General features: G+C 43.3%; 1 protein-coding gene across 10 annotated transcripts in view; it reads left to right on the plus strand.

Moving 5' to 3' along the window:
* ABCC9 (ATP binding cassette subfamily C member 9) overlaps positions 1-16,721 on the plus strand; it is a 133,373-nt gene that overhangs the window by 65,572 nt on the left and 51,080 nt on the right. For 5 of the 10 annotated variants that reach the window (XM_089769722.1, XM_006121258.5, XM_089769729.1 and 2 more), the window contains 6 exons: positions 1,203-1,311; positions 2,750-2,860; positions 3,869-3,941; positions 5,449-5,554; positions 12,462-12,500; positions 14,512-14,613. In XM_089769722.1, the coding sequence (XP_089625848.1) occupies positions 1,203-1,311; positions 2,750-2,860; positions 3,869-3,941; positions 5,449-5,554; positions 12,462-12,500; positions 14,512-14,613 (540 nt within the window). Of the gene's footprint in view, positions 1-1,202; positions 1,312-2,749; positions 2,861-3,868; positions 3,942-5,448; positions 5,555-10,732; positions 10,772-12,461; positions 12,501-14,511; positions 14,614-16,721 lie in introns of all 10 variants that reach the window. The other 5 variants (XM_006121259.5, XM_014572616.4, XM_089769725.1 and 2 more) reach the window with 3 other exon arrangements.

Raw genomic sequence — 16,721 nt, forward strand, 5'->3', positions numbered from 1 at the left:
ACCTAGCAACTCCCAAGTGCAGAGGCATGAGAAATGCATGCTTGGCCACTCTACAGCCTGCACCATCAATCATATAAATTGATAGGATTAAGTGCTTGTCCCTTCCATAAAGAAATACTTATACTTTGACCAGACCCTTTATTTCACGTTAAGGATTAGCAAAGGTCCAGTGGCAGGACACTTTTTGACTGTGGCTGAAAGAAATGTTTGACCCAGACCTTCTAAGGCAGTAGGTCAATGTCATTGCATATTCCTGTAGTTTCCTACATATTCCTATTTCACAAAGCAAGAAGTACATTTATTAGTGTGGCCATTCCTTTTGGAGTTAGCTCAGCTTCCTGACACTGCCTGATGAAGAGGCCACTGTAACATCATCTGGTGATAAACTCTGGATTTGGATATTCCATCAGGGACTTTACATAGCCATACTTCTCTCACAAAGTGGTTGGGCCAGGGGAGCAGACATTCTCCGAGGGCCCCTGGGCAAGGTGTGTGGGGAGGATGGTAGCGCCACACTCCTGGAAGGGGAAGGGCCTCAAGCAGAGTGGGTGGAGCCAGGGCAGCCAGTCCTCCATGCTGCTCAGAGTGTAGCATGTTCCCCCCAGTCCTCAAAGCAACATAGAGTGTGGGTCTGGTGCTCCAGCCACCATCGCTGCCACATTAGCAACAGCAGCAGCACCTGAGAGCCCTGGGCCCCTTTGAATCACAGGGCCTCGCAGCAACGGCCCCCTTTTAACCCCCTCCCCATCGGCAAGCCTGGGCTGGGCTTTCCCCTTTTCTACATGTCCCTGGGGTAAAGTGAGGATCGAGGCAGCCCAAAAAACAGCCAATGAGTGGCTACACAGATTACATGATCTTTTTTAAAAGAATGACTTAGCAAGAACAGCATATGCTCTGCAAGCCACAGAGCTCTTGCTGGTGGTCTGCTGGGAGCTGGTTGGTCACATGGTGTCTGTTCGTCTCCTTATTTCCAGAAGCTTTTATTGCAATAAAAAACAGTTTACAAATGCATTGATTACTTCCATACTGTTCTTTTTCCATGCAAAGAATTGCTGCAGTTGCTATGCTATGCAGTCCGCCAGTGAGTAGAGGTGGTCAGTACAATCATGAAGTTGAGAACTCTGATGAGGTGATCAGAGTGCTGCTCGTTACCAGTTTACCTGTGGCAATCTGGCATTCACTCACTGCCTTTTTGTTTTAAGTGTACAGAAGCTAAATGAATTTCTCCTAAGTGATGAGATTGGAGAGGACAACTGGAGAAGTGCAGAAAGCTCTGTGACCTATGAATCCTGTAAGAAGCATACGGGACTTGTAAGTTCTATTGTCAGACTTGGCTGTTCAAAAAGGGGGAAGACAGCAGGGTCAAAGGGAGTAGATGGGGACCTGGGACTGAGGAGACTAGTGTTTAAGTCTGGCTTTGCTACTTACCAGCAGTATGACTTGGGGAAGTCATTTCCTTCTCTCTATGCTTTAGTTTCTTTCTGTCCTTTGCCTGTCTTGCCTCTTTAGGGTGTGAGTCCCTCAGGACTGGGTTTTTTCAGCAGGGCAGGTCCCTGCTCTTACATAAGCATTAATAAAAAAGAAAAACGTTAAGAAATGACTTGATTGATATATCATTCAGTTGGCCCTCTCAGTTTTAGACTATTGTTCTAAATATAGCATGTAGCCTTGATAGTGTTAGAACAAGGGTGGGGAACTTCAGGCCCAGGGTCTGGATGTGGCCCCTAACTTGTTTGGATCCGGCTCCCAAGGCTCAGGGCTCCCCCTCAGTATTGGGGAGCCAGTGCTGGTGTTCCAGCCCTCCTGCTTTCTCCTCCCCACCACATTACTGTGGGGTTGGAGCATACAAAATCTACTAGGCTAGGCCCCCCCAGGCTCTGATGTGTGAGGGGAATGTGGAGAGTGTCTTTCTTCTTCTCAGTCAGGAACCACTTTTGTTGTTGTTGTTGTTGTTGTTGTTGTTGCTTCTCATTTGTGTGTGATTTTTCTGTGGTTAGTGGCCCCGAGCGATAAAAGGCTCCCCAACTCTGTGTTAAGAAGACTGAATTCTTTCTTTCTTTGCTATACCACCCATGGTGTGCCAGATTCTTTCCAGACAGTCAAGCAGGGGTAGTCATTTTTTTGAGGAGCTCACACTGTAAAGATAAATAGACAGGGGAAGGGAAAGAGAGGAGAAGAATCAATGTATGTAGAAGTCAGATTGATTCTCTGTCAACAGCCCAGCAAAAGTGAGTCTTAAGAAGAACTGAAACAGGGCAGGAACTTTGTGGAGAAGCTCAGAAGGTTGTACCATGCCTAAGTGGCCATGTAGAAGGCATTACAGAGGCAGGCAACTGTCTGGGAAGCTAAACTGACAAATGGGAGGATGAGATTGGGTAGATTTGGAGGGGACAGGGAGCAATGTTGAACTTAACAAAGGAGGATAAGGAGGAATGGGATAGAATTATGTAGAGAACTGAAAATACTGACAAAAAATGTTAAATTAGCGTAAAAGATGGAGAGATGTGAAGAGACACCAGTGACATCAAGAGGCAGTTGAGGGTATTCAGCACGTTATGAGAGGCACTTGACTCCTCACACTATTGTGCATCTGTTACGACACATGTTGAAATACCCTGTTACTATTCACATGTTCTTCTTTTGACCTAGATAGGAAGGAAGAGAAGGGGCTGTTTTGTTTCAAAGGAGCCTGTGTTTTGTCGTCTTCTGAAAATTTCAATTTCTCTTCTTTCTGTGCTTTTTTATGTAGTATACCAAAGCCATAAACAGGAAACACCCCTTGAGGCATCAGCTGAACACTTATGAGCAGTCATCTGGGAGGCATCCACGTCCCTTAGAGATAGATGATACTGCAATCCAGGTAGCTTGAATTAATGAATTCAGACTTTACATGGAGGTGGGCCTCATGCTCCCGAGTAAACTGGCACCAAAGAGTCCAAATCCTGCAATCCTTCCAAAAGTATATCATTCACAGCAAGATCAGGTGTACAACATTTGGATAAAAATGTGCTTAAAATACAGTTACACCAGATTTTTTTTGGAAATCATCCTTTCCCTTTAATGCCTCTATTTTTTCTCAGTAGTAAGTGATATTGTGATTCTGAAGGAACAAGAACTGCACGATCAAATTACTAGCCCACTCCCAGACCCAAAGATTTTATAAGCTCATTTCCCACATTCATTGCTGAGGTGGGGAAAGCTGTCTGACAGTTCCCACATGTTCTGACTAATTTTACATTAAACACATGTACAGGTTTCAGACATGCCCTTTGATCCATGTTCTGCTGATGGCTGCCCTTCTTGTGTGAGGGAGAATAGCCCATAGCCCTGTTAATTTCAAAGAGACTATACAAATCCAAAGGTAAAATATGGCCCCAGTGTCTATCTGGGAGCTCACTTTTGTCCACCATTTATCCTGTTTTTTGTCCACTGAGTAGCCTGTTTATACTCTGTGTGCCCCATCCTTGATAGACCACAACATCATACATACCCTGGACAATCCCTGTTCTGATAAACTATTGTGTCTTATTTAGCACCCATAGTTAGCATTTCTGGAGGTGAATCTCTTCCCTTGAAGAGATACTGCAAGGGGTTTTCTCTGTAAGAGATGATTGAACCCGTGAGCTTTATCTTGAGACTGCTCCTTTAGTAGAGGGATTTTCATACAATATATGAAATACATGTTGTTTTTCCTTCACAATCTTTCTTTTGCCATTCTTTCTTTATTTGACTTGCAGTTTTTCACTTGACCATGCTTCAATGGGTTTTATCACATTTTTAAGTGGTCTTTTCTTTTTAATCCAGAACAGATAGTTATAAATTATTTATTGTGGTGTTTGTGCTTGTAATATATGAAATTATTTTGTAGGTTACCAATGGTTATTTTTCATGGGGAAGCGGCCTAGCCACATTATCGAATATAAACATCAAAATCCCAACAGGTAGGATTAATGTGCACCTTGAATGTTAAACATATGAAACCCTTGTGTGTATATAGAGCAAAGCACAAAGAAACATAGGACTGGAAGGGATCTTGAGGATAATCGAGTCCAGTCTCCTGCTGTCACAGGCAAATTAGCCATAAAAATCACATTCATAAATGTTATCAAGCTTCATCTTGGAATGAGTTAGGTTGTTAATAGATATTGATGGATCTACCATCCAGGAACTTCTCTAATAATTTTGGTCTTCTCAATAGCCTGTGCGATGAGTTCCACAGGTTGATTGTTCATTATGTAAAGAAGCACTTCCTTGTGTTTGTTTTAAACATAAGGGTAATAATAAAAAAAATCATCGGTTTCAAAACAATAGGTGCATATATATAATTAAAACAGACAACACTATGACAAAGGCCACTAAATAGGCTGATTATAGAAAACAGTAGTTATTAAAAAATGGCCAAAGGTATTAAAATATGCCCCCCTCCCCACCACACACAATTTGACCAGGCAAATCTGCACAGGGAACTTGGGGTATTGTTATTAATTTTAATAATTATTACTAAAAACACCTTGATTCCCAAGATCCGTTTCTCAATGAATCATTCAGGATTGTGTGTGTAAATATATATATCTTACTGTCTATTTTAGAAATGTGCATCTGTCTGTCTGTCCTTCCGTCTGTGAGTCCGTTTGCTCAAGGACTCCTCCTAAATGCTAAGAGCTAGGGCCACCACATTTGGTATGCAACTCCCTTTTATCATAACTTAAAGCAAGGCCAGGGTTTTGTTGTGTCAGGACAATGGGATGTGTTTGCAATAAAATGGATCTCATAAAATGGAAAGGGGGGGGTCTGGCAGGAGGGACAGTTATACTGAAGAATAGCCACAGGAGGGGCAGCACAGGGCCAGAGATGGATACTAGGACATCTATAGCCTCATTGGGCTCGTGGATGAAGGGGTGGCGAAAGGGACAGCTATCTTCTATATATTTCAGAGAGTTTATCTGTATTGTCTGTTTGTCTGTGTCTGTCTCTAAGCTGGGGGACATTCTGCCCCCAAGTTGAGCCCACTGCAGCTGCAGTGGCCATGGCCAGGTGCTTGTCACCTGGCCCCAAGTGCTGCAGTGAAACCGGGCTGGGGTTGTCCTCTCTCCCTAGGCTAGTCTGTATTCTGAACCCCTCACCCCCCAGCCCCAGAGCAATTATTTAAATGAAGAAAAACAAAACTTATTTGAGTTAAGGACCCAAGCAACACTAAGTAAATCTGCATGTATGTGTGTGTGTATACTGTATATATATTCCAGCAGGTTTATACAGTACACTTACATCACGGAGGTACTGTATGCCTGAACCTTTTCTTCCAAAATTAGCTTGCAAGTGGACATGCAAAATTGCCATTCACGGAATATAAAGGCCAGCAACAACTACTGCAAGCTATTTTTCATTTTAACTGGATTAGTGTTCTATCATTTGGCTCTCCTTTCTTTATTTGACTTCTCATTATTATAGGTCAGATGACAATGATTGTGGGTCAAGTTGGCTGTGGGAAATCTTCACTTCTTCTGGCTATACTTGGTGAGATGCAGACCCTGGAAGGAAAAGTTCACTGGAACAAGTAAGTTTCCAATAACTTGTAAGTGCTGTTTTTTCCCCTTCATTGTAAGCACCAGCTTAAATGATTTAGGTTGAACCAAATCTGAAAGGTTTCAGCATTTTTTGGTGAATCAAAAAATGGTTGTTTGGGGTCTGTTCCAGAGTGTGAACGTGAACGTAGATCTCCTATATCCCAGCTGAATGCCCTCACCACTGGGACAACTGTTATTGGGGATGCTAGGGATCAGAGGGGAAGAGGGTACAGCAACTACCACTCCTCTTCCTCCTCCAACTATTTTGTGAATGGCTGAAACTATTCCTGTCAGATTCACAACTAGTCTTGGGCTGATCAAAGCTATTTTTCATCAAATAAGCTCTTTGTCTGAAAAAAATCACCCAGCCCCAGGGTAGATTTACAGCCTGGTGCTTGAAAGAAAGGACGGAAAGGGAATATGAATGTAGTTAAAACCAGTTGAATAGGTAGTCTGAAGTACACTAACCTTATTTTATGACCTAACTGGAGAGGACCAATTATTCTGTGTGTCACACATGTGCTATTTCGCACAATGTGATGGGGTGAAGTCCTGGCTCCATCAAAGCAAATCATTGTTTTGCCATTGATTCCAGTAGAGTCAGGACTTCATCAGAGGTGTGTAATCTTCATCCTTTGAGAATTCTTTCCATGTCCATTCCATCTCAGACTTGCCCTGATACAAGTACGTGGCTCCGTGATTTGCCTTAGGATATAGTGACACCAGTGGCAATAGCATTTTTTCAGACACTTTTCAAAACTTTTTTTTACATTGTTGTGGATTTGTAATACTAAAAGCTGGTGGTTTTTGTTTTTTTGGTTTTTTTTAATCCAAAATTTCAGTGAAAAAATTTACCGACTCCACTTGTCAGACAAGTGTCCTTGCCTCTTTGGTTTTGAATCTTGTTGCTGAGGGAATTATTTAGTACACCAAAAAGTTGCAAGAGCCCTCAAGGCGAGTACCACATATGGCTTGAAACAGATCTGAATAGACACAAATTTCAAGAAAGTTCAGATCCTTATTTGAATCCAAAATTTGTGGATGGCCTTGTCATTTTAAAACAGGCTGATTAAGAATCCTGGATCCAATTATAGCCCGGTGTTGGAAAAGTTTGGAGAGAGTGCTAGACACAAAAGTTCGTGTCTCTGGCCCATTGTTATTTTTAACTAATGCTATAATCAAATTTCTTATAGTACAGGATAAGCATTTATGTACTGACTACTGATCTTATCGAATGAAGAACAAAGATGTGAACTGCATTCATTGGTTGACACTTTGAAATGACATCATTGTTTGGAAGTATGTTTCATCAGATGGCTTTGCTGACCAATAATGTTGCATAGTTCTACTCTCACCTATGAAATAGTTGTGAAAAAAATGTCTCCATTCCCACCAAAGAAAATGAGGACAAATGAAAGGACTGGGTTATTTAACAAAGATAAAGGACAAAACCATATTCTAGTTTTGGATTGAACACAAGTCAGTCTATCACTGTGGTCAGAGCTGCCTACTTGCTAGAGTGTATGGAGTAGCCCTTGGTCACAGGACAGCAGGGCCTAATGGCCAGAGTGTTTGCAGCAGACCCTTGCTTTCAGGGAAGTATGGCCTAATGGCCAGACTCTCTAGAGTATCCTCTTAGTCTCAGGGCAGTAATGCCTAATGGCCAAAGTCTATGGAATAGCATCTTGGTCTCAGAGCAGTACAGCCTAGTGGCCTGTACCAAGTGGGCTATCACTAGACAGGGAGGCGTGGGGCAGCAGCCCCAGTAGAGGGGCCTATATCCAACTGACTCCACCACGACCCAATCCAAGGCCCTGTCAGTGGTTGAGTGGTTCACTGATGGCTCAGTGTGAAACACGCTGAGCTCACTCGGATGGGAGAGACCATTTATGCACCCTCCCTGCACCACATCTTACCAGAACTGGCAGCAGGACGATCCACAAGGCTTTAGGGTCCTCCAGCTCTGTGGCACACGTCACTCCCCAGGGCTCCACCAGCTCTGGAAGCTCGTTTCAGTTTCCTGTGTCTCTGGCTCTCGCTGTCTGGATATGTGACTGGTTCACCTCTGGAGCTCCTGTAGCAGGTCCTTCCTCTTCAGCATCCAGACCAGACTGAGCTGAGTTGCTCCTTTATATACTAGCCCGGCACTTGGCACCTGCCCAGTATGGCTGGAGAGAGGGGCGTGATTTCCTCTGCCCACAGGGTATTAACCCCTTCTAGCCCAACGTGGGGTATGTACACACAGGATGCCGAAGTCTCATTAAATCTGATTTGTTCAGGGGCCTGTGCCTGCCAGGTACCAGAACAAAGGAAACAGAGGGTGATATTCCTGGTGAGATTTGTTGGGATTGACATCAATGGAAGAAGGACAGGATACCCACAGCCCCTGTGTGGGATTGGGGAGAGCTTCTACCTGCTGAGAAGAGGGCGCTGAGGAGAAAGCAGATGGGAGAAGGGGTGGAATCATGCCGTCATGCAGAGCTGGAGTCTGAGAATCCCATACAGGGGGTTCAGAAGGGCAGCAGTCACCACTGCAGCTCAGAGTTTGGGAAGGTGGATATGGAAGGGATGTGCTGCAAACCCACACAATGGCCTGTGATTTTAGAGATGATTTCTGCTCTCCCAACTCTCCCATCCAAAGCTCATGCTCTTGAGTTTGATCTGTGGAAGGAGGGATGAATTTCACCCTCTGTGATCAAAATGTCATGACCTTGTCTTTGAATATTTATCTCTTTGATCATTTTCCCTAAAAGCAGCTTTTTCAATCTTGACAGTTTTCTTCTTCATGTCCATGTGTGACAGAAGTGGTGATACCTACTCAGGTCTTAGGCAGGAATATTCCCCTCTTCCTCACAACACATGATAAAAAGTAAATAAGGGCCTCCTTGAGCTGCTTGGGGCCCTATGCAATTGCTTAGTCTGCTTATGCCTAACAGTGGCTCTGATGTGTGGCATTGTTTTGGTTCCTTTAGTCATATGTCATTGTCTGCTGCGTAAGACACATGATCTCATTGGAATAATGAGGCTCGTTAGAACCCACAGAAGAATAAAGGAAATAGAAGTAGAGTTGGGTGTCAATTAGACAATATGACGTACAGTAATAACATGTTACCATTTATTTAAAATGTTTAAGGAGGACATTCCTCTGAGATGAGTCATTTTGTTTCCAAGAGGTGGGTAAAACATGGCAGCAATTCATATTTACATCATTCTCGTCTCTTCAAAGGCATCAGCTTATGAACATGCTGATACACTATGTACTGCTCTAGACAGCTAAGTTAAATCACATCTTACTGATAACAAACAAGTTCTACAATACTGCATGGCTGCATCAATCCAGGTGCAGCAATCTTAAAGAAGTTGTTATTCCATCTTTGCACTCGCACTCCTGAGAGCTGCTGAGAACCAATAACATCCATTTCATCCTGCTGACATGAAAAATGGATGCTCATTTCTTTTTAGGATTGGTTCCTAAAGTTGTTACTCTTCCCCAAAGTTTCAGAGGGGTAGCTCTGTCAGTCTGTAACTTTAAATACAAGGAGTGGTCCTATGTCACCTTAGAGCAGGGGTGGGCAAAAGGGCCTCCACGGGCTGGATCCAGCCTGCCAAGTGGGTGGATCCAACCTGATGAGGTCCTGCTGCTCCCCTACCCCCAGGCCAATTAGGGGAGCATGCGAAGCCTCCTCCTGCCCTGCCAGGAGCATGCGGCACTATGAAGGATGGGGGCAGAGTAGAGAAGGCTTTGCACGCTCCCCCACCCCTAGATCCTAATTGGCCTGGGGGTGGGGGAGTGTGCGAAGCCTCCTCCCACCTTGCCAGGAGCATGTGGCACTTTGAAGCACCACGCGCTGCTCACACGGGAGGTGGGAGGAGGGGAGGAGGCTTTGCACACTTCCCCGCCCCCAGGCAGCGGAGCGAGGGAAGTCTCCTACCATGGCAGGGGCATGGGCACCTTGTGGGAATGTGGAGTGGGGGCAAAGGCACTCCCTCATCCCCAGACCAATTATTGTCTGGGGAGTGGGGAACTCAGAAATATCTTGGCCCTGCCCCTTCTGCTCGATGCCCTGCTCCTTCCTGTGTGGCCCAGGGCCACTTCAAAAATTTCTGAAGTGGCCTCTGGCAAAAAATTATTGCTTACCCCTGCCTTAGAGACTAACCAAAATATATAGAATCATGAGCTTGCATGGGTAAAACCCACTTCATCTGATGAATTGGAGTGGAAATAACAGAAACCAAGATATGCCACAGGACCACTGGTTGTTTCCAAGATTGTAACTTGAAATAGCAGGGAAGATGAATGGATAAGTAAACAATCACCAACACATTTTGCCCAGGGAGAAAGATACACGCTGTCTATGATACATGCAGACACTCAAATACACATTAGGGATGTAAAGAAGTAGTCAACTGCTCATATTTTCCCCCACCTCTGCCTCTATATCAGAGGCAGCAATGGAATGGGGGTGGGAACCGCTTAAAAGCTTGTTTCCCCCAACACCGGCTCCATGGTACCACCTGCCTCCACCACATACTGCTGCCTCAGAGGCATCAGCCAGGGGAGGGGAGATGGGGAGGCTCCCATGAAGCAGCCCCTGTTCATGGGTGGTCTGAGCTCCCTGTGGACAGCAGCTGCTCCACATCTCCTGGAGCAGCCTCTGTCCGCGGTGAGCCTGGGCCCACCACGGGCAGAGGGCGCTTCACAGTAGTAGCCCCTGATTGTAAGGGTCCAAGCTTCCCATGGACAGAGGCTGCTCCGCATCCTGTATCAGAGGCAGCAGTGTGGGGTGGTAGGGAGCTCCCTGGGAGGGGGGCCAGGGGCACACTGGAAGCTAGCCCTATTGCTGAGGATTATCAAATAGTTGTGTAACCAATAAGAATTCATATGATTACTCAACTATTCAGTTACCCATTAGCTAACATCCCTAATACACATCACCTTTGTTTCTTGTAAAATACACTTGCCAAGGCGCACTGCATAAAAATGCTCTTTCAGTGTGGCATTTAGGTGTGCCATTAAGCTTGTTCTGTCTCTGAAAGCAAACAGGTAGCTCAGTCATTACAGAGTATCTGAAGCCTTATTGGTTGACTTCTTTGCTCATTGCAACCTATAATTTGGCAGTGTGCACTTATCGCTCATAAACACACTTGTGTTTTGCTGATAATTTCAGACTTCCAGACAGAGAGGGGAATACAGGAGGATACTTCAGGTATTGACTAAATGAATCCTGTTGCTGTATTTCACGAAATCATATTAAAAATTCTAATTACTTTCTTAATTCCCTCTCCATTAACTCTGCATGCATGAATTAATGTATCTGCTGATCCAGAAATGTGCAAAGGGGTAAGATACAGACCAGGTAAATTCCTTAGACACATTAGCAATTACAGTAAACGGGTCCTCATTCTAGAAATTGTTACAATAATAATTTAATCAGTCCCCAGACTCAGGCTCCCAAATGTACTGTCCACACCCAAGTCTCTGCATCAGTTTAGGCCAGTACTGAGGGAGCAACTGCTCCTACTGAATGCAGCCTGTCTGGATTATCTATCGCACTTTGCCTGGTTTCTTCTCTCCCTTCTTCCTGTTCCTGTTAATATCATTCAGCCCGTAGGGGCTCCAGCTTACAAGTAAAGTACCTTTTCCCCATGCACTCTTTCACAGGTCTGCCAAGAAAACACTAAGGATTATCTACTTCTAAAGCTGAAAACTGTTGAAGCCAAAATTGAGTTCATACATAGCAGGGGCTGCAGCGTGTCACAGTTCTGGTAAATCTAAATATATGCATCTTCTATTAGTAGGGTTCTTCTAACAGAAGTCTACACACTTTGCCAGACTTGGAGCTTCTGCTTAACAGTGCAGCTGATGCTGCTCCTGGTCTGGCAGACAGGCTGTCATTTATATCTCAGTGGCAACATATTTCATCCTGAGGATCCAACTTACACGCCATATGTTCATGGGCTTTTTTTAAAATGCATGCAATAATGAATTTATAATTCCATTTTTAGCTCTCCTAATATCAATTTACATTTACTTGGAATAATCTTCCTCTTTTAGATTGTACAAGCTGTGGTTTGCTGGAAATATCATTATTCCTCACAATGCCCATACCACTCCTGACCTCCTTTGACTATTAGCCCATAACATCAACGTTGTTGACGCTGTCAGTATAAGGGGAGGGTTCTTAAGTCATATACAGCATGGTTGTTGTTGGATGCCTTTGAAAAATCTAATGTATAAAAATGTTCTTGAGAGAATTTGGGTTGTGTAGAATAGGTGGTAGGCCAATGCAGCAGTAGGCCAATGCAGCAGTGTTTTATCTCTGTTGAGCTCTGTTCAAAACCTAGGTTGGCTCACAACTGAAAATCAGTTTAGTGATTTCAGGACAGAGCCCATTTGTGCTCATCTCTGAACCACACAAGATCTGACATAGTTTGCCATTTGCTCATGGGATTCTCAGGGCTAACACCACAGCAAAGTTTTTTTTGCAGAACGTTGACTGACCTGTGTGACACTGCTTGCCAATCTTCTGTCTGTTCCAAATGAGTGATATTAAACCTTTACTTTAATAGGCACTTAACTGCAATGATAATTTCTAAAGTTATTTCACAATTATACTTAGTTGTGTGAATTCAGTTATGATCCTCTACCGGTATCTAACAAGGCACAAGAGGAAAGCCATAATTCCCTCTTCCACATAGCTAATGTAGCCATTAAATGAACTAAGTGGCTACCCTAATTAGATTTTGCCTACTTTACCTTTAAAGAAAAACCAATGGAGACCTGCAGCTATTAAAGTGTGTACGGTATCTATTTTTCTCTCCATATGTAAAATGTGTATATAAAAAATTACTATATTTTTTTCCTGAATACTAAATGTCATTTGTCATAACTTACAGCATAAATGAAACTGACTCTTCTTGTGAAGCAACCGGAAGGTATTATTTCCATTTGCAGTATATTTGGTCAGAACCATTTGCTTCCTCAGAATCTCCTTAAAAATTAACTGGCAGCTTTGTTAAATGCAATGGTTCCCAATCTTTTAAAGGCAGTTGTGCCAGTACACCTGGTTATAAGCTGCCTGCCCATGAGCTGCACCAATCCTTTTCTGCAAAGTGTTAAGTGCTCTCAACTCTTCTTGATATCACTGGGAGCATAGGGCACTCAGCATCCTGCAGGATTGCACCCACAAATGTCCCGTTGTAATGCTGACACCTGCAGCCTCCCATTTGTTCACATGTTCTGTAATCAGCAGTGGCTCCTGTGCTGCTCCAAATCCTAGTCTCACCATTGCACACACACTGAATGTGGGGTGACCAGCAACACCATGTGGAAGTGCATCAATAAGGGGCCAGTCTTGTTCCTATTCAAGTCACTTTGGAGGTGTAGGGAAAAATACCTGTCAAAAACAGCACAAGTACTATAGCAGTAGGTGCTCCCATACTTGTGATTGGGAACCACTGTGTTATCTGATACCTGATAATGTAAGGAGAAATATTAACATGGTGAATTGATTTCTGGGTCTTCTAGAAGGTATAGGATGATGGTGAATGCTTCTAACCAATATTTTCAACACTATAGCACCCTCTCTATAGGAGACAACAGATGCCTACATTAAATTAATGGTAAGGGTACAATCTGAAACAATATACATGGGGACAATAATAATTAAGATTGATTCATTTCACACCCGATTCATCACCCAGTTCACATCTACTTGCCTCACTATTGCAGAATAGGTGGCTGATGTCACATGAACTTATCTGCCAGAATACATAAACAAAACAGTGAGAGTAAAGGGCAAAGCAGTCACAAATCTGCTTTGTAAATATCACTATGTTGAGGCACATTTTAAGGCATGCATTATACTTACTGTATAGACCATAGAAATTCCTTCGGAATGAATACAGATTTGTTCTGCGTTAGTGTTTCATGTCAATCCATTGCAATGTTAACACAAACCTACCTATTAGAAAAATAGCATCTGTTGAATAATTGTATCCCAAACACACAGTAGTTTAAAATAACAAACTCACTAAAAGACAATGAGGCAAATGGGCTGATAACATCCATTTTGCACACTACTTTCTAAGTTGCTGGTTTTGATATTAGTGTGCCCATGAAAGCTCATGATACTATCTACATTTTTGTTAGTCTCTAAGGCTATGTCTAGACTGCAAGCCTCTTTCGAAAGAGGTTCTTTCGAAAGATACTTTCGAAAGAGCCTCTTTCGAAAGAGAGCGTCTAGACTGCACGTTGAACTTTCGAAAAAGCGGCTTGCTTTTTCGAAAGAAAGCATCCAGTGAGTCTGGATGCTCTCTTTCGAAGAAGCCCTATTTACATTGAAGAACGCCTTCTTTCGAAAGAGGAACTTTCGAAAGAAGGCGTTCTTCCTCGTGAAATGAGGTTTACCGCCATCAAAAGAAAAGCCGCGTTCTTTCGATTTAATTTCGAAAGAACGCGGCTTGAGTCTGGACGCAGGGGAAGTTTTTTCGGAAAAAGGCTACTTTTCCCGAAAAAACCCCTGAGTCTGGACACAGCCTAAGGTGCTGCAGGACTATTTGTTTTTTAACTGTTTCCTAACCTGCCCTGGTACTTTTACTATTCTTTTAATTTCTACTCATAACAATGGATGGAATGGTGGTTTTAGACATTTGTAATTTGCTATTGGGCTTAAATTTCTTATATCATCTCTGGCTCAGTAACGAGACATTTACAGCAGTGTCTACAGTAGCACAAACCAGAACACAGACCTTTAACTTCAGAACAGTGAGTGGATGCTTCTCTAGTGTAACCTCTTCCTTTAAAACTTCTGCTTTTTCTTTAGTTACAGTTTCTTGTATTGTACCTTAACTTTGGCTTTGTTTTTTTCCTAATGCATATTGTTAACTCTATTCATAAGAAACTTCAAGATATTCTATTTTATTGCTGGTGTTTTAATTTTTCCAGTAGAAACAGGTATTCAGTGGCTTATGCGGCACAGAAGCCATGGCTGTTGAATGCTACCGTGGAGGAAAACATTATCTTTGGGAGTCCTTTTAACAAACAAAGGTAATTAGTACATTCCTGGGTGTTAGGAAACTTAAGGGCTTGATTCCCACTCTGCCAGATGAGGAGGGGAGCAAAGAGGTGGAGGAAGAGTTTAAAAAACCCTAAACTCACTGAAAGGACTTTATGGAGAGGCCAACTGGGACAATTACTAACATTTTCACTCCCAGGGGTGGACCACTACTGGGGTGCTGGGCTAGGAAGAATTATAGAGTGGGTGGGGAAGAAAAATAGGTAGCTCTCAGCTTCTGAGCCCATTATTATATACAGTTGGTCCTAGGTCTTGCAAAGCAGGGAGGTCACCTCTTGTAAGGGCTAGGAAGAATGGGCAGCTCCTACTCTGAGGATGGCAGCAGTGCTCTCTTTTTACATTCTTCTGGAATTGGCTGGCCAAAGGCATGTTGTAGCTTGCATGCTCCCACTGCGTAATGAAGAGGAGATCCAGGCGAGATTGTGCCTCCATTGCTCCTCATAGGAGGAGCTGCCTCTATGAGGAGCAATGGAGGCACAATCTCGCCTGGATCTCCTCTTCATTACGCAGTGGGAGCATGCAAGCTACAACATGCCTTTGTGGACCAGTGGATAAAATGTGGACCAGTGGATAAAAGTTGGGCTGTTAGGTATAGAGAGTTCCAGCTTCAGAGAAGCTGCTGTTTATTCACCCGAGTCCCAAGCAAAAGTATGTTAATGTTCTGCATATGCAGGTCCAGATTAAGTCAGTCTTGAGGCACACCCAACATGGATGCTTGTCTACACATAGGCTACATACACTGCAGGCTTCTTGCATGAGAACTGTTTTGCACAAGAGTTTCTGCACAAAAATTCTAGTTCAAGAGCGCGTCCACACTGCCATGTGCTTTTGCACAAGAGATGTGCTTTTGCACAAGAGCGTCCATGGCAGTGTGGACTCTTTCTTGCACAAGAAAGCTTGGATAGCCATAGGAGTTTTTGCACAAGAAACCCCTGTTGCCCGTCCACACTGCCTTCTTGAGCAAGAGCTCTTGCGCAAGAAGGCTTATTCCCCGTGGGAAGAGGAATAACTCTTATGCAAGAAGTCCTCTTTTCCAACGCTTTACTGTAAATATACTTGAGCAAGAACGCACGTGCAGTGTAGACACTCAGCAAGTTTTTGCACAAGAATGGCTGTTCTTTCACAAAAAACCTACAGTGTAGACGTAGCCATAAAGCACTGCTGTGGCAGAGCCCCAATGATGCAGCTGTACTGCTATAGTGCTTTGTGAAGATAGTGGGAGAATTTCTTCAGTCTTCAGAGATGTTTCACCTCCCTAAAGGGTGGTGGCTATATCAGTAGAAGAAGTCTTCCCATTGACTTAGCACTTGTCTACACCTGGAGCTAGGTGAGCATAGCTGTGTAGCTCAGGATGTGGATTTCCCATTCCTCTGAGCGATGCAGTTATACTGACATAAATCTGTAACATAGCCCAAGCCTTAGACACATAAATCCGAATCTAAATAGGTTGCAATTAGAGCTGGCTTTTCTTGGCAACCATGGCAGGCTAGAAATGCGTTTTCTATTTTTAAAATTAGGTTGAAGTTCTGATGTTATCATATGACTCTGGAGCAGGGGACCTAAGCATGGCCCTTTTGCATCCTGACCTTAATCCAATCCTAGTCTAGAGAAGAGCAGAGCATCACATTACAAAACATCAAACAATTTCATATTACTGTGCTGAAGACAGGCCTAGCTGCAGTGTGCCTACCTCGAGCCAGTGATAATTAGTGCCTCACTGAAAATAGAGGCACTGAAAGTCAAAACAGAGCTCTGTTGTGCCTGGTTCTTACTACTCTTACCAGCTCTTACTTTGTGTTAATTTAAATAGTCAGACAAAAAATGCAATGGGAAAAGTGACTTGATTTTAGGAAAACAAATTGCTAATGTTTAGGTATTTATACTGGCAACATACATGTTGCTTTAAATTATTAAAATCAATGATATTCCTTTCAGCGTATGCTTTCCTATAGGGTGTGTCTACCTTCACAGTTACTTTGAAATAACTGACGTTAATTTGAAATAACAATGCGAGCATCTACACAGCAATACTGTTATTTTGAAATAAATTTGAAATAACAGATGGCTTATTCCAACTTCT

The sequence above is a fragment of the Pelodiscus sinensis genome, chromosome 1 (assembly GCF_052426305.1).
Source record: "Pelodiscus sinensis isolate ZL-2025 chromosome 1, ASM5242630v1, whole genome shotgun sequence".
Classification (NCBI taxonomy): Eukaryota; Metazoa; Chordata; order Testudines; family Trionychidae; genus Pelodiscus; species Pelodiscus sinensis.